This window comes from Grammomys surdaster, unplaced genomic scaffold (genome assembly GCF_004785775.1).
Source record: "Grammomys surdaster isolate TR1022 unplaced genomic scaffold, NIH_TR_1.0 136, whole genome shotgun sequence".
Classification (NCBI taxonomy): Eukaryota; Metazoa; Chordata; class Mammalia; order Rodentia; family Muridae; genus Grammomys; species Grammomys surdaster.
In genome coordinates this window covers 13159191-13186262 of record NW_021604594.1, presented here as the reverse complement: position 1 = coordinate 13186262, position 27072 = coordinate 13159191, and the positions used below count along the sequence as shown (strand labels likewise).

Sequence of the window (27072 nt, the reverse complement as noted above, 5' to 3'; positions counted from 1 at the left end):
ATAAAGATCAGAGATGTGTCCAAAAGAGGAAGAGGGTGGATCTGGAGATGCGTTTGAACATTGCAGGTGGGATCACAATGGGGTCACTACTCAGGACTAAGGAGATAATCTCTACAAACTGTACAGTTGAGGACAGAAAGTCTCCTGTGCTTGAGGCAGTGTGTTAATTAGGCTGGGTGGTAGACACATGGATGTTCACTGTGTATTACTCTTTATCGATATAGAACATAGGTTTTTGATGTTTTGAGTGCTTGGTTTTGTTTTATGTTGTTGTTTACATGTAGCTTTTTTGTTTTGTGAGACAGGGTCTCACACTGTAACCCTGGCTGGCCTTGAACTGGAAGTCATCCTCCTACCTCTGCCTCCAGAGACCTGGGATTGGTGTGAGCTACCACACCCGGCTCCTTTACCACACAAGTTTGAAAACTGACTGTGGTGTGCCTGCAAGATGGCTCAGTGGGTCAAAAAGCTGCAGGCAAGCCTGGTGACCTGACCGGAAGCCCTGAGACCCACATGGGAAAAGGTGAGAACTGACTGGCAAATTGTCCCCTGCTCTCCACCAGCACGCCGACCAGAGCACGCTCCCCCACCCCACATGTGTGTGCACCTGCATGCACATACACACGCATGCACATACACACACACACATGTGCTTGCACACGTACATACACACGCATACCAAATGTATATTTCAAAAATCAAACCTTAAGTTAAACTGATCACAGTGCCAAGAAGGCAGCTTATGATGAGTATACTCTTCAGTATGTCGAGTCTTGATTGGAACCTTTCCATAACACACACACACACACACACACACACACACACACACACACATACACATACACACACTGATTAAAAACAGAAAAAGGCAATGGAGGCATGGTGACTCATACCTTTCATCCCAGTACCCAGAAGGGAGAAGCAAGTGGATCTCTAGGAGATGGAGGGCAGCCTGGTCTACATAAAGAGTTCCAGGACAGCCAGAGCTACATGGTGAGACCCTATCTCAAAACAAAAGCAAAGAAAAGCACGAGAGTAGAATGCAGGCTTTCAGATCTGGAATCTTAACTTATTCTCATGGCAACAACATTCCCTCCCAGCTACAAGAAACTTGGCCTGGGCCCTCACTAATCCCTTTGCTGGGAAGAGCATCCAGCTCAGTTAGAGCCTCCCTTCCCAACTAACACAGCTTTAACACTGGGCAGCTGGCTGGGAGAACAACGTGATTTGCTCAGCAGTGGTAGCACAGCACTCAGCTAAACACCCTGAGGGACACTTTACATTTGTCTGATCCGGCCAATAGGGGCGTGGGCTCAGAATCAGGGCCCGGTGAATCTGCTTTCCATACTGTTGATTGGCTTCACTCAACTAAGAGATAGTCCTCTATCCTACAGGTGCCTGCTCGTCTATAAGCAGAGGCTTGGCCATTCATCTCAGACTTTATTCTCTAGTTTAGTTTACTGACTTCTGAGAGACATGCAAGGCTATGCTTTAACAATCATCTACCTGTGGTACAATGGCTCATCAAAATCAAGCTTTGTAAATGGTATGAGCCTGTAATCCCAGCACTCTGGAGGCTAAAGAAGAGCATCATGAGTTTAAGGCCAGCCTGGGCTACATAGTAAAACCCTGTCTCAAAAAAAAAATAATAAAAAAAAAATAAAAATGCCACCACAACATTTTCTTTCCTCTTTGCCCAGAGTTCAACATCGCTATTTCTTCTGCCATCAACCAATCAAAAATCAGTCATCAAGCATTCATAAATAAAACATGATTAGGGGCTAAATTCAGTGTCAGCAAAACCCCTCGGGGCATCTTAGACTTCACCTATAAACAAGAGTCTACACCTAGAAAGAACAAAGGAATCATGTGTCTGATTATGGCTTAACCACTTAGGTCACAGGTCAGACAAGAGAACAGGCCAGTTTATAACCAAAATCCTCTACACAGCACAGAAATACTTAGCTGTTTGGAAAAGAAAATGTACAATCTTCCTTGTTTCTTTTTCTTTTACCAGATATGGTCTCATTTAGCCTGGGCTAGCCTCAAACCCATATGTAGCCAAAGATGACTCTGAAATTCTGATTCTCCTGGGTTAGCCTCCATAGTCTGGGAATTACATGCATGCATTACCCACTCCACCACAAAAAAAAATGCTTAGCTTTCAGGAGATTACAGGCACAAATATGCTGTGGTCAACATGAGTTAGGAAGCCTTCTAGCCAAATGAAAACTAAAACCACCAATATATGTATCATTTACAAAGAAGTGAAACAATTACAGCATCTAGCTACAATATAAGAGGGGAGTAGAGTTCTGTAGACACATGTAGGCAGGGGCTTTATTTTTGTCTCTCATAAAAAGTAAATTGAGCCAAATAAATCTCCTCCATGAGAAAACACACACACCCATGGAGTACATGCAAACATGCTAGCTTGGCCTCACCCCACACACAAGGCAAGGGTCCAGCTGACACGTCTCATCACGGAGAAGCCTGGAGCAATTGCTCCCCCTGACCCCAGGAACATCTTCTCTGAATTAAAACTTCTACGGTCATTGACCTCTACATCTCAGGCTCCATAAGCAAGTGAGAAGGTTTTTGCCAAGATCTCTAGCTAATTCAACCAGAAATCATTAACATTTTCAGGACCAAAATGGACTACGAAAGCCTCAAGCAAACCACTTTATCAACTGTGAAACAGATACCGCACAGAACGTCTGCCGAGCTGCAAACTTAGATGTATCAGCCAGTCTAAATCCAACGTAATGCTTACACCTTAAAAACAGAAGCCTCCGAGCTCTACAAAATCACAACCTCAGCCTCTGGCTTTGGAATTTTTGCCAAATAGCTACAATATACTTATAGTCTCTTATTGTACCTTGCAGCCCCATAAGAAGGCTTAACAAAATACAACAGGACACTCATTGCTACGCATAAAATTGAAGGGCCCGATTAGCCAGGCCTCTCACGCTTAAAGTTCCAGAGAGAGGAATGGACACGAACTAGACCTGCTATTACACTTCCTTTGATACTTACACAAACAAACTTAAGAATTTAAAAAGTCTAGAAGGAGGCTGGAGACTGGCTCAGCTGTTAAGAGCACTTGCTGCTCTTGTAAAGCCTCAGGTTCCAGCACCCATATGGTGGCTCACGAACATCTATAACTCCAGATCAGGGGATCTGAAACCCCCTTCTGACCACCAAGGGCACAAATACACACACTGCACTTACATGTGTACGAGCAAAATAGAACATTTTTAAAAATTAATATATATGTACATATATACATATACACACACACATGCACACACACACACACACACATATATATATATTACAATAGACCTTCAGGACCTTAAAAGAAACAAACATGATGAAAATAATACTCCAAATCAGTCAGATTATATGCTGGGTAGGAGGATCAGTTAGCAAGGCAAACCCTAGGACCTGGTCTCAATCCTTATAAGCCACATAGCGCCACATGTAGTGCCTATCTTGGGAATCCCAGTGATGGCGGGAATGGAGCCCAGAAGATCCCCAGAGTCCACTTTTCAGCTTAATTGCTGAGCTTCAAGTGGATAACTGATTCTGTCCCAAAGGAGGTGAACAGCTTTCTTGAGGCTGACACCAAGGTTGTCCATACATACTACACACTCATTTTAAAAATCCCTCAAAGGCAATCCTTTGAGTTAGAGGGAGATGTTGGACCAGTGAGGTGTCTCAGTGGGTAAAGGTGCCTTCTGCCAAGCCTATAGCCTTAAATTCAATCCCCCGGACACACTGGATGGAAGGAAAGAGCCAATTTCTGAAAGTTGATCTCTGGCTACCATATCATATAGCATGCAACACACACACACACACACACGCACGCACGCACAAACTATGTAATAAAAAATTTAAAGGGCAATATTACTCATATTTCATACCTACTTTGCAGAGAGGTTAGAGGAATATATTTGCTTTAAGAAATACCCAGAATTGATACATACGCAACCTCCAGCGAGGATTTCTGCAGGCAGTGGGATGGAGCCATCTCTTCTGGTAAATTTGTCCCGGACAAAATCATTAACCTAATTAGGAAGACAAGATCAGCTCATCAGAATTTCCCAACATTTCCTCTGATGGTACATCAATGTATCTCCAAATTATCAAAATACTTGTCTCATGGCCCGGCAGTGGTGGTGCACGTCTTTAATCCCAGCACTTGGGAGGCAGAGACAGGCAGATTTCTGAGTTCGAGGCCAGCCTGGTCTACAGAGTGAGTTCCAGGACAGCCAGGGCTACATAGAGAAACCCTGTCTTGAAAAACCAAAAAAAAAAAAAAAAAAGAAAAAGAAAACTTGTCTCATAAAAATACAATTTTATCAATTGTCGGCATATATGTGAAAATTTTTACAAGTGCCATATAGCGCTCCAGTCCCACCAACACTGGTCTTATTTTTGGCTCCAGGACAATCTACATAAATGACATCAGTTCATCGACAAAGAAACTTACTGTTAGCTTAATGGCTTTTTCTGGTGCAACTCCTATCAGCTGTGGGATCAGACCTGTGTAGAAGGAGAGAATTATTTGCAAAACAGACGTCTGTATGTGAATGTACAAGCCCAACAAGGAAGTGCTTTCCTCGAAGTTACCCACCTAGTATTTCAAGGTTTTCATCTTAATGGGGGAAAGGGATTATCCTAAAAACGGGGTGTGTGTGTGTGTGTGTGTGTGTGTGTGTGTGTACTTTACCTCAAATATAATGTCATTTTTCTCCAACCCAAAAATGTTTTTCCTTAATATCCTTAAAAATAAATAAATAAGCAAACATAGTCTCATTTTCTAACGTCTCCATAAAAGTACACAAGGAAGGAATAGAGCCTGTGGGCTTTCTTCACTCCATAACCAAATTTCCTCCTATCCCAAGAGCAGCAGCAGACAAGCACACAGACACTTCACAAAGCCAGCGCTGTGGGCTTAGAGAAGCTGGGGCAGTGTGCTTTAACCACAGCCAGGTTTTGCTACAGTGTACACTCCTTGCAGCACAAAGGAGAGCGGCTGCTACTGAGTATCCGCTCCCATTATCTTCTCAGAGAAGCCCAACATTCTGCAAGGCACTCAGTTATTTAAAAGAAAGCTGCGACTATAAAGAAAAAAATGTAGCTTTTAGTATAGACTCATATGAAAATATGTGCCATTTATATTTTTATTTACTAATATATGTCAAGCTTAAGGCATTTAAAAAGACTGCTCAAAACAAAAGAAATCATTATGCTTAGAAAGAAAGCTACGTTTCCCAGGCTGGCTGCAAAACGGAAAAGAACAGTCAGTCATATGTAAACAACTCCCTCTGGAGATACCCATGGAGCTCGGCTTTCTAGAGCATGCAGCTTTACCCGGTTGCTGGAATACTTTCTTTTTTGCATACATTTCCTTTTAAAGATGCTAGCAATAAACTCATCTTATAGCGTTAAAACCAAGTAGTCTAGGGGGAGTGATATGTGTGTCTGCGAGCTTGCTTGCTGCTCTCATCTTAAGCCTCTTTGGAGGATGCTGATGAGTGATTTTCTGGGAGCTGAGAGCCAGCAAGTAATCGTGCATACAGGCCGCTGTCAGTCAAACTGAATTATCAAACAAATCCGCACACACCTTTCATGGGCCGCAGACTGGTCTAAAAGAATAAATCAGCAGATGGCAGTCTTAACTTTCTTGCCTTCCTGATCATCAGACCCTATTTCTTTTAATCGAGCTCCAGAACACTGGTGTCAGCATGTGTATTTGTTTTACAACTTTCCTCCTTAAAGCTCGTGGAATGTTAATAAAGTACTGATTTCTGTCATTTTATCATTGTTGCCTGCAAAGAAATTTAGCTAATCTGTCAACAACTTTGTCAATCATCTGACACAATAATGGGCCAGTTCTAAGCAATATATGACAGTCTCAACAATCACTGTGCTCCCAGGCAGGGGTCCTACAATTGTCTCTCTAATACAAAAGTCTCTCATTTAAAGGACCCATTTTATCAGCTTAGATCCTGTATAAAGTCAACAGCATCCTCCCCTGCTTGCTATATTGCACCCATTTAATTAATATGAGGGCCCTCCCAAACAAAAATCTAGAAGTACCCATCTACTGAGAAGGCTATTCATGGCATAGCTAGATTCCTTCTGATGGTTCTTTGTAGATACCCTTTGTAACTTAAAACCATCCTAATTAAGAGAAAAGTCATTATTCAATAATGAAAGATTGGAGATGGCAAAGAAATAAACAAGCTTAGTGCCACTCTGCCGTGATTCCCCCTTTAAATAAGATCGAGTCGAGTCCATTTAAGGCAAGTTTCTGCATTGCCAGCCCCAGACACTCCAGGCAGTAGCCACTGTTGCCCCTGTACTAACAAGTTATACACCCTAGATTTTCAGAGCTAAAACGTTTTGAGTATGTGAGAAAACTTCATTATATTCTCTCTCAGTAGCAGGGCATTTGGGCCTATTTACTCCATACACAGTATCCACAGCAAAAATGCAAATGGTCTTCATGGACTCTAAATGTGTCCACTCAAACGCCTGAATATGATACCAGCTACAAGGTGTTTCTTCTCCCGCCCATTTATTCAATCTGTCTCTCTTTCCTAGCAACAGTTCTAAGCCAAACAGTTCGACGGAGCTCAGAATGATCTGGGGATTAATAAGCCTGGGAATGCAAACAAACATGTACAGTAAATTACATAAATGCTTGGGACCAGAGCACGCTAAGAGTATTTCAAAGAATTCCAAGTGGCGCCCAAAGGGATTAAAAAATTAATCTCCCCCGCAAAGGAACCCGAAATTCTAAGGAGAAAACATGTAGATGAAAGGCACCCTCTCTCCAAGAAGACAAGTTCCTACAAAGCCTTTTGGGGCTGGGGAGAATTCTGCACAGGGCAGCAGCCTAGGATGCGACAGCTAGGCGCTCAGCCTCAGTCACTTCGAAAAGAGAGAGGAACTTTGTGCTCTGCCCGAGCCAGCTGAAACTTGGGGACCTAGGGTGTCCCTGCCTTTTAAAAATTCAGATGACTTAACTGGAAAAGACTTAGCTATAGGTCTCCTTGGTAAAGACAAAACTAAAATAAAATATTTTTTTTAAATTGGCATTTCTTCTCATTGAAATAAGTGTATATAGACAGGGTCTCACCTTCAAGTAGCACCTGGCTTGGATTTTACAGGGAATTGGTGTTAATATAGTTCTCTTCTACCTCTCGGAGCAGAGGGGCTCTCTGAGGGCCCGTGCCCTCAAAGAGCATGCTCACAAACACACACTAGGAGAGGCGCAGGATTTGGAGCCCAAGAATTAAAAGCAGCAGGAAGGAAGAAGGAACACCTGTTTACTGACTAATATGGCTAGTCACCAGAAAGAATGCAACACAGGAAAAGGAGCAAAGAGGGGGACAAAGGAAAAGAAACAGCCCTAATCGGTCGCCATAACGAGTAGGTTAAAATCTGCTGATGGTGACACAAAAAAATCACCAACGTGGGCAGCTGAGCTGTGCGTACTCACCTCGGTATAGCCCAAAGAAACCCTCGTAGCGCAACACTTTCTTAAAACAGTCGAAGCTGTTTTTATACATCAGCTCCCCGACCACAGAGCCGGTACCACGCTGGTTTTGCATCCGGGTCTTCACCAGGTCTATGGGATACACCGCAGTGGCCCCCACAGCTACAAACAGAACAATTTTCAGGTTTAACAAAAAGAACACAATTGGATGGAGCGTCCCTAAGGGCATCAGACCTCATCTCCATAGGTGAAAAATAGAACAGTGTCTAGGCTCACAGAAGGCCCTCATTACAGTTTTCCTTCTCTAATAGAAGAGCCAAAAGATGGCGGAATGCAAGCGGTGGGGTGGGGACTATAAAGAGCTGCTTCAAGGGACAAATGATCAGTGTAGAGCGTTTACCTAGCATGTCCTAAAAAAAAACAAAAAAAAAACAAAAAAAAAACAAAAACAAACAAAAAAAAAAAACCCTTTGATATCTTATGTGTGAGTTAGACAGTAGATTTTCAAATCATCACCAACCAATCTTAGAACACCAGCTCTCAGTTTGTTTTAGTGACATTAAACAATTATGTATACTATACAAATATGGATACCATTTTTCTTTGTTCTTTTTTTCCTTTGTTTTTTGCTTGTTTGTTGGTTGGCTTCTTTTTCTAGACCCCGGGGTTTCTCTGGCCCTGGCTCTCCTAGAACTCACTCTGTAGACCATACTGGCCTTGAACTCACAGAGATGAGCTAGCTTCTGCTGGGATTACAGGCATGTACAACCACAGCCCCCCGTACCATTTCTTTATATTTTCTATTTAATACCTAAATATTTCACCTGCTCCTTCTTCATAACTATGAAATGACTGTATGGAAGCCAAGAGGTTGGGATTTTAAAGTTTAGTTCATTGAAGCATTTTGGTAACTCTAAGCAACAACCATCCTTTCCGGGGAGGAATCTTTGACACGATCCTATCTCCGTGTATAAAATTTGGTTGAAAGTCAATCAAACAAAAGCCTAAAGTCATGTTATAGAATTTCTTGGGGACTGAAATATTTCACAGGCTCTAGAGTGTTCTATTTTTTAGCTGTTGAAAGCAGAATGTTCTTGGCACCTTCTAAAACCAAAGCTGAAAAAAAAGAAAAAATACCAGGCACCAGTTCCAGCTAGTTTTGAAAACTCAGGAACATTTAAATATTTTCGGAGGTTCTTCTCAACTAAGTGATTTCAGGTTCTATACATTTTCTATGTAGATTATTTAAGTAAAAAATAGTCTCAGGCTGGTGAGGTGGTTCGGCAGGCAAAGGTGCTTGCCGTCCAGTGTGACAGTCTGAGTTTACCCCCTGGACCCCACACCTTGGAAGGAGAGAACTAATTCTGGCCAAGTTGCCCTCTGATCTCTCGACATGCATGAAGTGACCCTCACATGAGCCATGTGCACACGCACAAATGAAAAGATTTTTAATGGACTCTCCATGAGTAGAGAGAGGAGAAGGGACTCTTTTTAGCAAATAAACAACATATCTGGATACTCTTAAGCCAGAAAACGAAAAGAAAAATCACAAGCCAGCCACTGTGATTCTCTGTGGGTGTTTTACATCATGAGTTTCTGAGTTTTCATCTCAGATCTTAGCTTCTACCTTGTCCCTAGCCTGTCCCCATACACTCAGTTTTTTTGTCTCCATTTTTCACGCTGGCCTTACCTGATGTGATTTAGGAGGGGAAGTGCACTCCAGACTGTCCCATGATTACAGAGGTTTTACGCTGAAGACAGGCTGGAGCCAGAGGGCCACAGCCATGCTATGACAAGCCCTCTGAGCACAGGTAGAAATAAAGAATCCTCTGAAAGCCCCACAGTCCTGACCCCTGGGAACTGTAAACTGCACCTTCGCTGAGCTGTCCTATCTGCTGAGATAATGTTACAGCAAAACCAGCCTGAAGCAGTCACAGACATGCCACTCACCTCCGGCAACTGAGCCCAGAGTGAACCTGTATGCAGACTCGGCAATCTGGAGCCAGATAGGTCTGCCCAAGCCAGGCGATTGCTGAGGGGGAAGAAGAAAATAGAAAAGTCTGAAAATGTATTTTGCAACTACAAAGAGAAAGAGAGAGAGAGAGAGAGAGAGAGAGAGAGAGAGAGAGAGAGAAAGGAAATCTAAATCTGAAAGAAAGTAGTAGGGTTTTGTTGTTTGTTTTTTTAAAGAGAAACACCCCAGGGCTGGAGAGAAGTCGCCCAGAAATTAAGAGCACTCACTGCTTTTGCAGAGGACCCTGTTTGGGTTCCCAGCATCCTCGTGGTGGTGCACTATCACTGTAACTTCAGTTCCAGAGAATTCAATATCCTCTTCTGACCTCTGAGAGCACTAAGCTTGCATGTGCTACACAGATATACATGCCCTCCACACACTCAAAAAGCATCACATATATATGTCATACCCAGCAGAATGTAGAGTAGTTTTTTCCTAGTTTCCACATATGGACTGCTGTGGAGGATACATTATTATCCCTGAGAGGTTTGTGTTGATACACTTGCTTTTGTAGGACTGGAGACTGAATCCAGGGCCTCATGGGAGCTAGGCAAATACTGTTTCACTGAGCCCCATTTCAAGCCCTCCCAGAAACAAAACTCTTAAGTAAGCAAATGAACCAGCATATAACCTTTGTTCCTCTTTAAGTTAACATTTTTTAATATTTTGCTGTTTTTCACATTCAATCACTCATTCATTCACTGTACATGCTTTGAGGCAGGGAGGCATATGCTGCCATAGCTCACATGTGGAGCTGGGAGACAACTGTCTGCAATCAGTTCTTTCCACATGAAGGTTCTGAGGATCAAATTCAGGTTGTCAGGTTTGGTGGCAAGTGCCTTTACAAGCTGAGCCATTTCTCCAACCCTTTATTGTGTTTTTTGAGACAGTCTCAGATCCTAGCCTGGCCTTGAACTTGCTATCTAGCTGAGGATAGTCTTAAATCACTGACCCTCCTGCCTCCCAAGTGTTGGGATTATAGGCATATCAAAAAATCTTGCTTTTAGGAATATATCAAAATTGTCCAATGTGCTGAGGGGACCTTTAATCTCAGCACTGAGGAGACAAAGAAAGGCAGATGTCTGTCAGTTCCAGGCCAGAGAAGACTTATCACATCTAAAATCTCTAACAACTATTGTCCTAACCATATGTACTGTTCTAACAGTATCTTTGATACTAGTAAAATAAAATAATGAAATAAATCTGGTGATTTATTTCTGTTGACATCAATGTGCCAATCTGGAACTTAGTATTTTTGGTATGAAAATATCCAATATGCTCTATAGGCAGATTGGAACAAAGTAATAAAATACCTTTTGTTGTAATGAGCTTTTCAAAAAGAAGAGGAGGAGGAGGAAGAGGAGGAAGAAGAGGAGGAGGGAAAGAGGAAGGAGGAGGGAGAGGAGGGGGAGGCAGCAGTGGTGGCTGGTGAGGTAGTTCAACAGTTAAAGTGCTTGCTGTACATGACTGATGACCTGAATTTGATCCCCAGAATCCACGGTGAAAGGAGAGAACTTTTTCCCGAAAGATGTCCTCTGAGCTCTACACATGTGCACCTACACATACACCACACACAGACACACACACACACACACATACAAATACAGTAATAACCAACAAAACTAAAAACAATAAAGCTATTATCTGGACATGGTGAGTCAGACACGAATTCTAGTTCTAAGGGAATGGAGGGAGGAGTGTCACAAGTTCAAGGCTATCCTCGGTTACATGGTAAGTTCAAGACCCATCTTGGCTACAGGAGACTCTATCTCGAGTTAAACAAAGTTGAATTAAAATATATAGACTAAAGCTAAGCATGATGGTGCATACCTGTAGTTGCACCTACTCAGGAGGCAAAGGCCAATGGGTCAAGAGTTCAAAGCCAAAGGCTGGAGAGATGGCTCAATGGTTAAGACTGGCTGCTTTTCCAGCGGAATTGGCTTCAGTTCCCAGCACCCACATGGTAGCTCACAATGACCTAAAACTCAATTTCCAGGGGTGTGAATTGTGAATTTGCGGCCTCCACAAGCTGCATGTACACACACACACACACACACACATACACACACACACACACACACACACACACACACACACAGAGGCAAAACACCCATAAACATAAAATAAAAATAAGAATTTTAAAAAATGAATTCAAGGCAAACAAATATTGGATCCAAAGTTGAACCCGATCTTAAAAAGGAAAAAAAAAAGGTTCTTTTCATAAAATAATAGGTCTATGATCCCAAACAAGAGTCAAGTGACCACTAATTTCCTTATTCACATGGGAGGTTTCTCCTGCATTCAACAATACAGATTTTTCTTTCAACTCTCTTTCTTCAAAGAATGTTTATAAGCCCTGCAAAATCCTATGAAAACTGAAGGATTATTCTGTGCTTTAACTCTTAGCTAAAACATCTCGAACTATAAATACCCAAATGCCTTTGAATGTCACCTTCAATCCCATTAAACAGCATTTGTAAGAAAACATACCAGGGTAGGGTGACCGAGATGTTTTTTCTTAAGGCTTATTTATCATTACAACTTATGCTTTCCTTGTATTCAGTTATGCAAATTAATGTAATTAATGCTATAGGTTTCACATCATGAATATTCATAAATGCAATGTCCCTATAACTGTCACTCCTATAATGACTATGTACTGAGTTTTTCCACATTTAGGCTAAAGGAAAATATTCAGGTCTGAGACAACCACCTACTGTGAGCAAAGGGGCCAAAGGCAAAGGCACTCTTCCCTTAAGGTTAGGACCCAATACGGTTAATAAGTTAACCTGATAAGGTTAAAGCTGATAGTTAATGAGGCTAATTAAGTGTTTTTCAAAGCAGAATGAAGTTGAGATCCTTAAATGCTTTTAACTGGCTCCCTCGGGAATTTGAGATTTCATTTGAAACGAGGTTCATTTGTTTGCTTGTTTATTTATTTATTATTTATTTGTGTTAATCGTAGGATGGGATCCTGTCAGTTAACAAACCAAGCCCACGCCAAGCTGCTTTATATAGCATGTCAACTCAGTGGAGAGAAAGCTTCTTCCAACAATTCCCATACCAATTTGGGAGAACAAGAATATCTGAAGTCAATTTTTTTTGTTCTCAGCCAAGTGTCTGAGAACGACAAAGCTGGGTTCTACATGATCTGCATGTGCTCAGAGGAGCAAGGCAGGGCTCAGGAACTCAAACGGAAGCCACTCTGAGCCGCACTTACGGTTTTCCAGGCCTTCCATTGCCATTCTGTATTATTAGCCTTAGAAAGTAAGATTAAAACCCAAAGACATGACATACAGAAGGACCAAGTAGGTACAGGGAAAATATATACACTGAAATTATTTTCTTCTTTATATGCATAAAACAATGCATGCATACTTTCCTCCCAATATGAGGGAGTTCAGACTCATTAAAAACTGCAGTATCTTCCAATCTAAAATGTTTAATGAGATTAATGACTTGTAAATAAATAATAGCTTTCATGTAAACCTGACTTCCTCCTTTTTGAGAACATGTTTCACTTTTGTGGAGTTAGCAAGTAAACTGTAATGTTTTCCTCATGACTCCAAGACCAAAGGCGGTCCAAGAGAGTACAGAGTACACAGAGAGACAAAGTCTTCACACTGAGAAACAGCATGTTTGAAATAAAGATGTAGTCATCCCAGGAATGTTAAGGCATAGCCCAACTCAGCTCATTTTGAGCAAACAGCATAGAGCTTTAATATGCTTTCTCATAGAAACACAGCACACACACACACACACACACACACACACACACACACACGTTATATGCCTGAGAAGGTTCATCTCAGATCATTTACCCCAAATAGTTGAAAGAGTAAACATGGGGCACACAGAAAGAAAAAAAAATGAGAATCATAGAAGGATAACCAGGGCTTAACCTCCAAACTGGTACAAGCATTAAAAATGTGCACATCTTTTTCTCTGCAGCCTTTTATTAACTTTTACCTAACTCAGTTTCTTCAAATTACAACTTCCATTTGGGGAAGTGTAGACATAGCTCAGGCAGTACAATGCTAGCATGAACCCTGGGTTCAATCCCCAGCACTCATAAAACAGGTGTAGAAGTACACAGCTGTAATTCCAGCACTCAGGAGATGAAAGCAGAAGGATCCAGTTCAAAACCAGCCTTTGCTACAAAGTGAGTTTAAGGCCAGTAGCGGTGTGGCAGGGTTCGTTTTTTGAGCTGCTGATACAGAGTACTTGGGTAGAATACTTGCATAACATGTAGGAGGTTCAACCCCAAGAACACAAAAGAAACCTCCAAGCTCTCTCTTCTCTTTCCCTCACCCCTACTCGATTCTGAGATACTATTTTATGTAATCCAAGCCAACCTCAAATCTGCTGTGTGGCCAAGGCTGGCCCTGAACGCCTGATGATTCTCTTTCCCGATTCCCCCACTAACCATGTATGGAGATTACAGACACTTTGTTGCCACACCCCACAAAGTTACACTGTTTAGATGGGTATAGTCAAGCACACCTTTTAATCTCAGCACCAGGGAAGCTGAGGCATGAGGACTGTGAGTCAAAGGCTAGCCTGTACAACATAACAGGACCCTGTCACAAGCAGGAAAAAATATCATTTTTTTCACCATACACCATATTCATGCATTCCTTTCTTTTCACAGTAAATGTCTCGAGTGTTTCCACTCTTTAATGCTAATATCAACATTCTTAGACATCTAATTCTTTTAAGTTTAATTTACTGTTTGTGGTGGTTTGAATAGAAATGCCCCCGCCATAGCCTCATGTATTTGAATGTTTAGCCCATAGAGAGTGGCACTACTAGGAGATGTGACTTGGTTGCAGTGGGTATGGCCTTGTTGAAAGAAGTGTGTCACTATGGGGGTGGGCTTTGAGGTCTCATATGCTCAAGCCATGCCCAGTGTGGCTCGCAGTTTCCGTCTGCTGCATGTGAATCAAAATGGAGAACTCACAGCTCCTTCTCCAGCACCATGTCTAACTGCATGTTGCCATGCTTCCTGCCATGATGATAATGGACTGAACCTGAAACCATGCCAGCTCCAATTAAATGCTTTCCTTTATAGGAATTGTGGTGGCCATGGTGTATCTTCACAACAAAAGAAACCTTAACTAAGACACTGTTGTTATTGGTTGGTGGTAGTGGTGGTGGTGGGGTGTGTGTGTGTGTGTGTGTGTGTGTGATGCTTGGGTGCCCACGTGCCCCTGGCTCACAGGTAAATGTCAGAGAACTACTTAGTCAGTTCCTTCTTTCCACCTTTCAGTGGATTCTGGGGACCAAATTCAGGTTGTCAGGCTTTTGCAGTACGTGCTTTGTACCTATTGAGCTGTGTCCCACACTTGCACTCACAATCATTGACTACACTCAGGAGATATAAAGGTGAGTGTGTCTCTTCAACAGTAGGCAAAACTAAGACCTTTGTCAAAGTTGTTATTGCGTAAGGTCATGTGGAGACCGGAGGTTGACATCAGGTGTCTTCTTCATTGGTCTCCACCTTATCATTTGAGAGAGGGTCTTTCCTAAATCTAGAGCTTGTAGTCCAAGCTAGACTGGCTGGGGGATGAGGGTGAGGGCAGACAGGAGGATCCTGGTATATGAAAAATCTCTGTGCTCCATTTGGAGTTTGGCATTGTCACTATATAGGCAAGCTGTCCTGTTTAAAGAAAAGACATTCCTGTAATAATATCACCTTCTTAGTTACAGATCTGACTTCTGGGAAACTGCTAGAAGCAAGAATGGTGGGCAAGGGGGCAGTGAGCATCAGAAGCAGGGTCACAGAGGAAAGGAGGACTCCTGGTTTGAAATAGGGTCCTGCTAAGCAGCACAGGCTGGCCTCAGACTGCGCACCATCCTCCTTAGCCTTCTGGTGCTGGGATGACAGGCATCTTGGACTGTGTCCAGCTGCTGAAACAGGATTTGTTTTAAAGAGAATTTTTAAATTTTAACTTAATTTATTTGTAGAAGTCAGAGTACATGAGTTGGGACTTTTAAATTCATTAATGTGAATTGCTTTTTTGTTTGTTTATTTTTTATGTGATTGTGTGTGTGTATGTGTGTGTGTGTGTGTGTGTGTGTGTGTGTGAGTGTACATGCCACCATGCAAACCTGGAGGCCACAGGACATCTTCCAGGAATCAATTCTGTCCTTCTACTAAGTGAGTTCTAAGACTCAAACTCAGGGATCAAGCTTGGCTGTGACCCTTTAATACAGTTCTTCATGTTGTGGTGACCCCCAACCATAAAGTTATTTTTATTGCTACTTCATAGCTGTAATTTTGCTACTGCTACGAATCACAAGATAAGTATCTGTGTTTTCCAATGTCTTGCCAGGGGAGGGGGGGGTATCAAGACCCACAGGTTGAGAACTGATGCTCTAGAGAATCCTGAATAATACACTAAGCTATCCTGCTGACACTAACTTATTTGGAAGAAGCTAAATGAACTGTTTCTCAGTTACAAATATTTGCATGCCTGTTTGCTTATTAATTTATGTTTGTGGTGTCTGTGAATCAGGGTCTCACATACATCACACCAGCACTACTGCTAAGTGCTCCCCAGCCCCAGTAACAGATATGAACATCGTCTCCGAGGACAGATATGATAGAGACATAACATTGCACAGTATCTTTTCACAATTAAGTTTTTAAAAACTCAAGAGCAATTTTCATAATTGCACAGTACAAAATACAAAGTTCAATTAGGTAAGAAATCATTAAATATTTCAGTGTCTTAAGTTTTTTTATGTTATAAATTTTTATTTAGAAAAACAACGAATTTGAATAAACCCACCATTTTTGTTTTGTTTTGTTTGTTTTTCGAGACAGGGTTTCTCTGTGTATAAAATTTGTTGTTGTTGTTGTTGTTGTTGTTTGAGACAGGCTTTTTCTGTGTAGCCCTGCTGTCCTGGAACTCACTCTGAAGACCAGGCTGGCCTTGAACTCAGAAATTCATCTGCCTCTGCCTCCCAAGTGCTGAAACCCACCTATTTTTAAGAACTGAGAACTTACAATAGAAATAAACTTCAGCCCAGTGGATGGCCAATTCATAATTCCAGTGATTGGAAACGGGAAACTAGAGGGTCAGGAAGACAGAGCTAACCCTAGCTGTATAATGAGTTTGAGGCTAGCCTGGACTATGTAGTCTTGTCTCAAAAAAAAACCAAACCAAAACAAACAAAAAAAACAAAAACAAAAACAAAACAAAAAATAGAAAGGGCCGGGCAGTGGTGGCGCATGCCTTTAATCCCAGCACTTGGGAGGCAGAGGCAGGCGGATTTCTGAGTTCGAGGCCAGCCTGGTCTACAGAGTGAGTTCCAGGACAACCAGGACTACACAGAGAAACTCTGTCTCAAAAAACCAAACCAAACCAAACCAAAACAAAACAAAACAAAACAAAGCAAAACAAAATAGAAAGGAACCTTTGGAAACAGAAAGCAAAAAATTTTGAGCTTGCGGCCCGCAGCGTGGGGTTCGGGAGCTGAATAAGTCGTCGGCACCAACTGGTTGCTCAGGCTTGCCTCCTCGCTCCTACTCACAGGCATCTCACAGGACAACTGGCACAAGCGCCGCAAGCCCAGGGGTAAGAGAAAACCCTACCACAAGAAGCGGAAGTATGAGATGGGACGGCCTGCTGCCAACACTAAGATTGGCCCTCCCCACATATACACAGTCCGAGTTCGAGGAGGCAATACGAAGTACCGTGCTCTGAGATTGGATGTGGGGAACTTCTCCTGGGGCTCTGAGTGTTGTACTCGAAAAACAAGGATCATTGATGTTGTCTACAATGCATCCAATAATGAGTTTGTCCACACCAAGACCCTGGTGAAGAACTGCGTTGTGCTTATTGACAGCACACCGTACTGGTAGTGGTACGAGTCCCACTATGCACTGCCCCTGGGCTGCAAGAAGGGGGCAAACTGACTCCCGAGGAGGAAGAGATTTTAAACAAAAAACGATCAAAGAAAATTTAAAAGAAATACGACGAAGGAAAAAGAATGCCAAAATCAGCAGTCTTCTGGAGGAACAGTTCCAGCAGGGCAAGCTTCTCGCCTGTATTGTCTCAAGACCAGGCCAGTGTGGCAGAGCAGATGGCTATGTGCTCAAAGACAAGGAGCTGGAGATCTATCTGTGGAAGATCAAAGCCCGGAAAGGCAAATAAGCCATCCTTCATAGCTCGTGTAATAAAGGTGTTTGCTGTTCTATTAAAAGAATTTTTTTTAATTTTTTTTTTGAGCAAGGGAAAACAAAAAGCTAAACTGCTATGCACGAAAGAGACCGCTAATATTCCATGCACAGACAAAGCATGGCCATAAGTTAAGGTGCCAAAGGGCTCTTTTGCATTTTCCCTTTGCTTCAACTGAGTAAAATATTCTTATTTATTATTCTATGGAGCCCAAGCAGAAGAAACATTTCCTACCAGACCTTTCCAAAGTCAATAACATGCATGGTTGGTTGGTTGGTTGGTTGGTTGGTTTTCTGTAGTTACAGTCTTGTCATATAGCTCAGGCTGGCCTTGAACTCATGGCATCATTCTGCCTCAGCATCCTGAGTGCTGGCTTGCAGACACTCATCACCATACTGGCTGAGTACTTTGATTTCTCACTAACCTGATTGGCAAAAGAAGGTAACAGCAAGCCCACCCCTGGCTGCTCACCAAGAAGTCACATGAGGAACAGGTAGAGATATACATGTCCTTTGGCAAGGTGACCCTTATGCCCCACTGGTCCTCTGTCCTTCCATTTCCCATTTTTTTTCCCCATCTCCCAATACTTCATAAAACCTCATAAAGAACAATGAGAAATAGAGGTTCTTCAAAGCTAAGCCCAATGGAACATCAGGGGTAAGAGGCCAGCTCCTCAAGACCTCAGACCCCACAAGGCCCCATGATCCTCCGCCAGAAGTCCAAGTTTCCACTTAAAACAAGACTTCCTTTTTTGAAAAAATGGCTCTATTCAATCTTGGAGGTCATCCCATAGGGTCTGGCTTTTTCTACTGAGAACATTTAGAAAATCCAAAATGGAGCTGCATTAACATTACAAGACATGGGCCTCATTTTTATTATATTTAACATTAAAGGAAATCAAATTTTCTTTATGGTTCACTAATCAGATACATTTTCTTTTTCCATCATGTAATCTGTTAGGCACAATCACAGTGATAAGTTTGTTTCAATTGCAAAATGCTTTATAAAAAAAAAAGTCCTATAAATATCAGCTTAACCACAGAGTGGCCTGAACACTAATCTATCTTTAAGGATGCTTAAGCAAATGACTGCTAAGGAGGTCACACCCACAAGCATAACTCTTACTTTCCTCATCTTAATAAGCTAGACGATTGAAACTCAAAACCTAGTCATTACATCAGCTTGTGAGGATATGGGAGACAAACAGAACCTCCAAGCTAGGGCCTCCAGGGCCTTTAAAACTCATGCCAATCTGTAGGCTTGTTCCTCACCTCACGGCAGCTTTTTTTTTTTTTTTTTTTGATGATGATGATTTCTTCTTATTTTTAATGTGCATTGGTGTTCTGCTTACATGTGAGGGTGTAGGATCCCCTGGAATCAGAGTTACAGACAGTTGTGAGCTGCCAACTGAACCAGGATCCTCTGGAAGAGCAGCCGGTGCTCTTAACCTCTGAGCCATCTCTCCAGCCTCCTCATTTCAGCATTTTGAAGGTGAACAGAGTCACGGACTGCTCATACCTGCCTCTGAAGTTCTGCCAGGTTGTAAGGCAAGGCGCCCTCAGCCAGTGGAGCTATTCTCTCGATGTCTGCCAGAGTCAAGCGCCTTAAGGGAGAAAGGTGGCAAAGAGAACTGTTAGACATGACAAACCCCTCAGGTGGAGCACATCTTTCTCCCCCAAATACTGAAGAGACAGGATATAAAGGGGCCACTTCCTTATTATTTTATGACCGTTTTAGTGAGAAAAACAATGAACCTTCAGATCTTATTTACAACAAAAGCAAAAGCCTCCAGAGAAATCCCCGAGGACGGAATGGATCTAATGGAATTCCAGTGACTGACTTGAACAGTGAGCAAGCGATTCCACCAAAGCAAAGGGCCACATTCCCTCTCCAGAATGCAGACGTCCCCAGTGTCCCACAAGGATGGTTAGAAACAAGGAGGAAGACAGTAAGCTGGAAGGAGGAGTCTTAGTCTGTCTTTCTTCCTTCCTTCCTTTCTTTCTTTCTCTCTCTCTTTCTCTCTTTCTTTCCTTCTTCCTTTCTTTCCTTCTTTCTTTCTTTTTTATAGTACTCTTCTTCAAAGCCCTTGAGTTTTGAATCATGTGAACGCAGTACTATGGATGTCAAAACTGACTTAAAAATAAGTACATTCCGTGAGCCAGATAAAAGGTCACTTCAGATGTAGCTTTGAGAAGGACTTTAAAAAGTCATGTATTCACATGAAGGAGGCTCAAAGTATTTGTCTAAAAGTGTGAATTTTAGATGGCTGAGACAGGGCCTGGTTGTTTTTATCAATCACCCAACACTGCTGGCATACAAGGCAGATGAAAGACTAAATATCATCTGTCCAGAAATGTGCCATATGGCAAGAAGGCAAGAAGGCACATATGCATATCCAACTTCTGCAGTCCTCAGATATTTAAAAATTATTTTTAATTATGTGTATTTGTATGTATGTGCAGGTTTGCGTTTGTGAGTGCAGGTGCCCTCTGGAGCCACCAGAGAGTGTTGTAATCCTTTGGAGCTGAAGTTCCAAAGCAGGTATGCACCACTCAGTGTGGATGCTGGGATCAAATCTGAGTCCTCTGCAAAAGGAGCAAGTGTCCTGAACTGCAGATCCATCTCGTCAAGCCCAGTATATCCAATACTACTATTTAAAGAACTACCACAGTGACCAGAAACAACAACAACCCAGGTTTTTAAACAGACCATTCACCTCTTTAGCCCTGTCTACAGGGCCCTTGTGCTTGAGGGCTCTGCGTGCATTTGCATATCTTTGCATATCTTTGCATGTTAAATGTCCTGTACATACTTTTGTGTTTTTAACTTATAACAAAGGCATAAACAACTGAGCTTGTCTCTGGGAGAAGTATTAGGCATATCTTAAGAAAGTAATACTCTCTGACACAAATTGGGTACACACTATTCAGAAAAACAACCTTTTATGGCGATCAAAAAGGATACAATGTTCTTCCATGTACCTCAGCCTTATTTAAATGAATTTACAAACTTAGTCAAGTTTCTACAAATCTCGTTAAATTCAAACCACCGGGAAAACCTACGTTAAGTCCATCTTCTCCCTCTCCTCAACTCTCAGCTTCTCATTTTCTTCCTTCTCCCTCTTCACTCTCACCCTGAACCCTTTCTCTCATCCTTCCCAGACCCCTCCTCCGAATTCATCTCTTGGCTCTTTGCTCCAACCCACTCCCTTTGCTTCTGCCCCTAGCTCTTCCTCTCTCTCCCTCCCTCTGCCTCTCTGGTCCTCCATCTTCTGTCTCTCTCCTCCCATTTCTCTTGCAAAGAATCTATACACTGAAGACAAAGCTTATTTATTTTAATTATTTCTTTTGTTTTTGTGTTGGACACAGGCACTGTGTAGCCCTGGCTATCCTGCAACTTCCTTATGTAGAACAGGCTGGTCTTGAACTCTCAGAAGCTCAATTACCTCTGCCCCCTGATCACTAGAATTAAAGGTGTGCCACCACAAAGGACATGCATGGTATGTACTCATTTATAAGTGAACATTAGCAATAGAGTCTAGGCTAACCACGCTACAATCCACAGACCCAAAGAAGCTAAATAACAAGGAGGCTCAAGGGAGAATGCTTGAATCTTTCTCAGAAGGGGAAATAAAATAGACATCAGAGGTAGATGGAAGGAGGGAATTGGTTGGGTGAGGGGATGGGGAGGAGAATGGGGGCAGGGGGCAGGTGTAGGGAGAGCAGGGGATTAAGAACTGAAATCCACAGGAGCCACATCAATAGGATGTGCCAGAGGCTGGGGGCAGGGAGTTTATGGGGGTGACTCTACCTGAGACTCCTAGCAGGGGGGATATGGAGCTCAGATTATCTTCTGTAGCCAGGCAAGACTTCTTGGAGGGATAAGGACAGCAACCCACCCATAAAACCTTCACCCAAAACCTTCATCCTGCCTACAAGATGTTCAGGGACAAAGATGAAGCAGAGACTGGGGGAATAGCCAACCAATGACTGGCTCAAATTGAAACCCTCCATGGTCAAGAACCAATCCCTGACACTATTAATGATACTCTGTTACGCTTGCAGACAGGATTCAAGCATAACGGTCCTCCGAGAGGCTCCACCCACCAGCCAATGGACACAAATGCAGAGACCCACAGCCAAACATTAGATGGAGCTCAGGGAGTCTTGTGGAAGAGTTTGGGAAAAGACTGATGGACCTGAGGAGGACAGGGAATCCACAGGAAGACCAACAGAGTTAACTAACTTGGACCCTTGGGAGCTCCCAGAGACTGAACCACCAATCAAAGAGCCAGCATGGGTGGGACCTAAGCCACCCTGCACATATGTAGCAGATATGCACCTTGGTCTTCATGTGGGTCCCCCCAAAACTGGAGTGGGGTGGGCTATCCCTGAATCTGTTGCCTGTCTATGGATCCCAAGGCAGCCTTGTCTAGCATCAGTGGGAGAGGATGTGCCTAGTCCTACAGAGACTTGATGTGCCAGGTAGGGTGATACCCAGGGAAGCCTCCCCTTTCTCAGAGGAAAAGGGGAAGGGGGATGGGGGAGGGGCTATGGGAGAGGAGACTGGGAGGAGAGAGGCTGGATATTAAGATGGAAAGTAAATAAATTAATTTAAAAAAAAAAAAAGAATCTATACCCTGAAAAGGCTGTTGGTAAAGGATGTGCTATATGTCACATCTCAAAAGATCCATCTCGTACTAAACACCACAAAGAGTCACTGGGAGTCTTACCCTGAAGCATTATATAGGTCCGCAAGCTGGTACAGGATATCAATTTCTAGTGGAGTAACCTGTCCATAGCGTATGGCGCTCTGGGCAAATTCCTCTGGAAGAGAAAGAAGCAAAGGTTTGTATTTCAAGAGTCTAATATAAAGTCACATAGAGAAAGGTGGGAGAGGGAGGGTAAGGGGAGGGAGAGAGAAGAAAGAGAAGAAGGAGAGAAAGAGAGAGAGAGAGAGAGAGAGAGAGAGAGAGAGAGAGAGAGAGAGAGATTTTAGCATGTAAAGCTGAATTTAAATACTTTCCGAAAAGCTGGGGATAAAACAACTGTTAAGAGGATGAAACTGCAGAAACAGATCAACTTCAAAAACAAAACAATCCTTTCTATCGCTTCTCTCGCTCATTCCCTCTGGTCTCCAGAGTTACAAGATAAAGGTGACCTCCGAGGTCTCCCAAGACGCCCTGCCAACACTCACCCAAAAGCAGTGGCCTTGCTCCTCTCTCCGCGGCAACTCAATTCAGTACAAACAAGCTGCCGCCACACTGCCACTGACCTGTTTGACAGATTGGGCCAAGGCTCTTTTCAAAACTGTCAAAAGCACTTTTGCATTCCTGACCTCAGTATCTCATTAAACACTGCACCTGGGCTTCCAGGGCCCACGTGAAGCATGCGCATGCGTCAAGCACTCAAGCACGCACATGCAAATGGCAACTGACTTTCCTGATCCCCTTGTTCTGTGGTGGGCTTAGACTGGCCTCCTGTCTATCTGATGAAAAACAAACATTGGTCTATCTGTCTGATGAAAAGCATGGACTCAAAGATTCAACTTTTAAAGCTTACCCTTGGTGACTTCAATATCTTTCCTCGTGCCCGCTAAAGTGCTATAGATCTTACGCACAAGTTCCATGTTGTTGAGTAAGGAGTTAAATGCGTTGAAGTAGGAGAAGCTGACTTGGTGTGAGGTACTCCCTCCGGCAGCCTAGGAAGTAACAACACAAAAATTTTAAAACTCAAAAGAAAGAAATGTGGTTTGGAGTCTGCATTTATTTTTTTTCCCTCAAAGTGGACCCGAAGGAGTCTCTGTCATTAAAACAATTAGCTACCAGCCCTTAAATACAAGGGGGGCTATCTGACTAAAACACAGTGTACTTTGAACCCTTAGGGAAGGCTATGCAATTTAGGTTTTAAGGACGAAAGTAACATCTGGAAGTTAGAGTTCATGGTTCACCCATTGCTAAGGTCAGAAACAACAAATATAATTATTGCAGATCAAAACCTGGCTATTTAAACAGGATTCTTCAAGACCCTCAACTATTCAATGCCTGCTGCTCCTAGAAAAATATCAACGTATAATAAGGAATATTCCCTAAACTTGTTTATTTTTTTCCTATGCACATACACAAAAACCAGGCACTAACTTTATTTTTTTTTTCCATGCTGTAGATTGAAACCAAGGCCTCTTCTACCATGCACTCAACCACTGAGTAACCTTAAATTTTAAGATCATTTAAAATTTATTATTTTATTCTATGTATACTGGTATTTTGACCGCATGTATTTGGTATACCACAGGTGTGCTTGGTGCCAGAAAAGAGTGAGAAGGGCATCAGATCCCTGGACTCGGCATTCTAGATGGTTGTGAACCACCATGTGGTTGCTGGGAATTGAATTCAAGTCCTCTGGAAGAGCAGTCAGTGCTCTTAACTTCTGAGCCATCTCTCCAGCCCTGAGACTATTTTATTACATCAACTTTTCTTAATTAAAAAAAAAAAGCCATTGTTATACTTAAGATACCTATGTGCAGCTCTCTGACCCTGCATCGTGCAAAACACGACTCCCCAAAGCTCACCAAATGTTAGAGGATCTGGGGAGGTTTCGCTCTCTATTAAGTTTATCACTCCTCGGGGGACCCCACCCCCCCCCCGCCCCCCCCCCCCCCCCCGCGCCGGCCCCCCCCCCCCCCCCACTCACACTGAATAACAGGCCAGTGGCCTTCCCTCGTCCTCTGTGGAGGCTGAGAGAGTAGCTCTTCACTTTGCCCATTGTTTAGGTATAGTCTCAAAGGAAAGATTTAGTGTTGTTTTTGTTTGATTGTTTTGTTTGCTCAGTTTCCAAAAGTCTAATTCCCAAGTTATAAGGCAGAGGTGATGCAGAATTGTCACTATTCAAAATTCAAAGAAACACTAATAGAAATACCAAGGTAATAACCCCAGTCAAAAAAGACTATTACAAATAGTGTGATTTTCTGGTTTCTCTTTGATATCTACATGCTTCACCTTCTACATTGTAAATAACAATGGGCAAAAGTGTGTGCCCTCCCCATACAGATTTTATTTTTATTGATGTCAATCTGGCTACCAAAGGCAAGACTCCTATGCCTTAATATTTTCCTCTGAGGATTAAGATGGTATTTTGGTAAACTGAGGCAACAGCCAGCTAACCCAGTTGGAAAATACAAAATGGATCCTTCTATCCTGACACTGTGTGAGTCCTTCTCTCTGAATTTTCTTCCCTTCTTCTCTCCTTCTCTCCCTGATTCCTTTTCCGTCCCTGCTTTCATCTTTAGTTGGGGTATGAGGTGAAGGTACAGAAGCGGGCAGGGACAGGGGGGAGATGTGGAGGGGAGAGTGACATGTTTCATGTTCAAATTCACCAAAGAGAAAGACCAGAAGTTGATCTTTCTACCCCAGTGTAAGTCACGGATAATGATCTTCAGCTGAAACAACAAAGGTACCCATTGGCTTTCCTCCATTCTAAACAAGCAGTAATCAAAAACTTACACATAACACCGTTCGCGGACACGAAAGCAGGTGAGGAGAGTTTCACCACCGTGTGAGGAAGCGGGTGGCATGAGTTTGCTGTGGGTCCACATGATTATCTGAGAGAGATTTGCACTCTGACAGAACAAAAGACCCACGTCTGGTACATATGCTCTGAGTGTGCAGGTGAAAGGGCAGAGGGTAACAACTCCAGGGGCTGGTGGCCCCACATCTCCTCCGTGTTTTCTGACATGAACATGGTTATTAAATGTGCAGAGGTCAATGAGCATCCCTCCAGCACACAGAGGAAGGAGTCATGGTATCTAGACTGCCAGAGCTTGGGGCAGGAGGTGACAGAGCCAAGATGATAGCAAGGCTGCACAGAAACACAGAGATCACCATCTCTTGTCTATGAACTCCATGTCCCTTGGACTGGACATCATAAATGGAAATACATGAGAGCAAGATGATAGCTCTGGATGAAGCTAAAACCTGAGAAAAAACCACTCATACACACCACCACCACCACCCCCACACACACAGAGTCACACAGTTTAACCTTCTAACACCTAAACATAAAGCCTGGTTAGTTAAGAGCCAAGAGGTTGTTCCAGAACCCAGTGGTTTCACACACTGTTCAGGAAGTGGAAAGTGAAGCCCGTCTTCTTACTTACTGAGACCAGGTTCTCCTCCACAAAAGGAGTGAGCATGTGGGACCGGATAGTGACCATGACATCGCTGAAATCCAGACCTGAGATCATGCCACTTTTGCTCTTATCTTTCAGTGCAAAAGCTTGCCTTGCGTGTTCCAATTGTAATTCCTGCAAAGAGAAGAGAGAAACTGGGTTTAAATGGAGCATATCCTGAGGACGAGTTCTTTGGCTCTGAATTCACAATAAAGCGTCTGATTTGTTCACTAGGCTGACAGATGTGATACATGGTAGTCCTTGGAAAAAGAGAGTGGATCAGAACTGTCAGTTACCAAAGGAAAGGGAAAGGGAACCTTCTGACTTTTCTTGGACCAGTTCCATGACTGAAAACAAAGTATCCAGCGGTTTTGTTTTTTTTTTTTTAACTGCCTGCTTCCAGCTGCTATAATACACAGTGATTTACTCTCTCTCGCTTGAAGACTTGCCATCCTTGAGAGCTTCCTGAATTTAGAGTTTACATTCAGTTTCAGTTTTTCACTTTTAAATGTTGCAATCAGAACCAGTCGGCCTCTCTCCTTCTGTCTGTCATCAGACACCATTTTTTTCAAATGATTTTTTTTTTAAACGAACAAAGTGTGAAACTCTACCAAATGCCAACCACGATGCTTCCTAATTCTAAATCGAAAGTTAGGGACAGGAAACTCTATCAGCTGTGTTCATTGTCAGTCTGCCATGGTTTGGGAACGTTCACTCTCAAGCTGTAAGACAGTCCAGAAATTCGCCGAGGTTTTGAACTGCTGTAAAGCCAAGTGTTGTAACAAGCGATATCAATAAAAATAGTAAAATGTACCCAGGAGTATGAGACCAAAGTCTAAACCAGAACATTTCTGTCTTAGGCATCCATGATGTAATCCAAATGGATGAGCTGGCATAACATGTGATGTGTATTCAATTCACATGCCATGCTCATGTTCCATGCAGCTGCAAACAACAGTCACATTTAAAAATTATCCAAAGGTAAGATCAAATATTATCATTGCATCCATTCACCAAAGTACTGGCTTACCTTTTCCTGACATTTAAAGTACTTTAGGTGGCTGGGGGACTCACTGGTAGAATGTTTATGTGTCATACACAGGCCTAAATTTAACCCACAAATGGATGAATGGACATATAGATAGATAAAATAATTTTTTTACATACATATGTGTATCTTAAAAACAAACAAA

General features: G+C 42.6%; 1 protein-coding gene and 1 pseudogene across 1 annotated transcript in view; one reads left to right on the top strand and one right to left on the bottom strand.

Annotated features, from left to right (window-relative positions):
* Slc25a12 (solute carrier family 25 member 12) overlaps positions 1-27072 on the bottom strand; it is a 94207-nt gene that overhangs the window by 12681 nt on the left and 54454 nt on the right. The window contains exons 6-13 of the mRNA XM_028762947.1: positions 25868-26014; positions 23275-23413; positions 22446-22539; positions 19232-19316; positions 9464-9545; positions 7517-7675; positions 4496-4548; positions 3990-4070 (exon numbers count right to left, since the gene is read on the bottom strand). Of these exons, the coding sequence (XP_028618780.1) occupies positions 3990-4070; positions 4496-4548; positions 7517-7675; positions 9464-9545; positions 19232-19316; positions 22446-22539; positions 23275-23413; positions 25868-26014 (840 nt within the window). The remainder of the gene's footprint in view (positions 1-3989; positions 4071-4495; positions 4549-7516; positions 7676-9463; positions 9546-19231; positions 19317-22445; positions 22540-23274; positions 23414-25867; positions 26015-27072) is intronic.
* Positions 16105-17689, top strand: LOC114617411 (annotated as a pseudogene).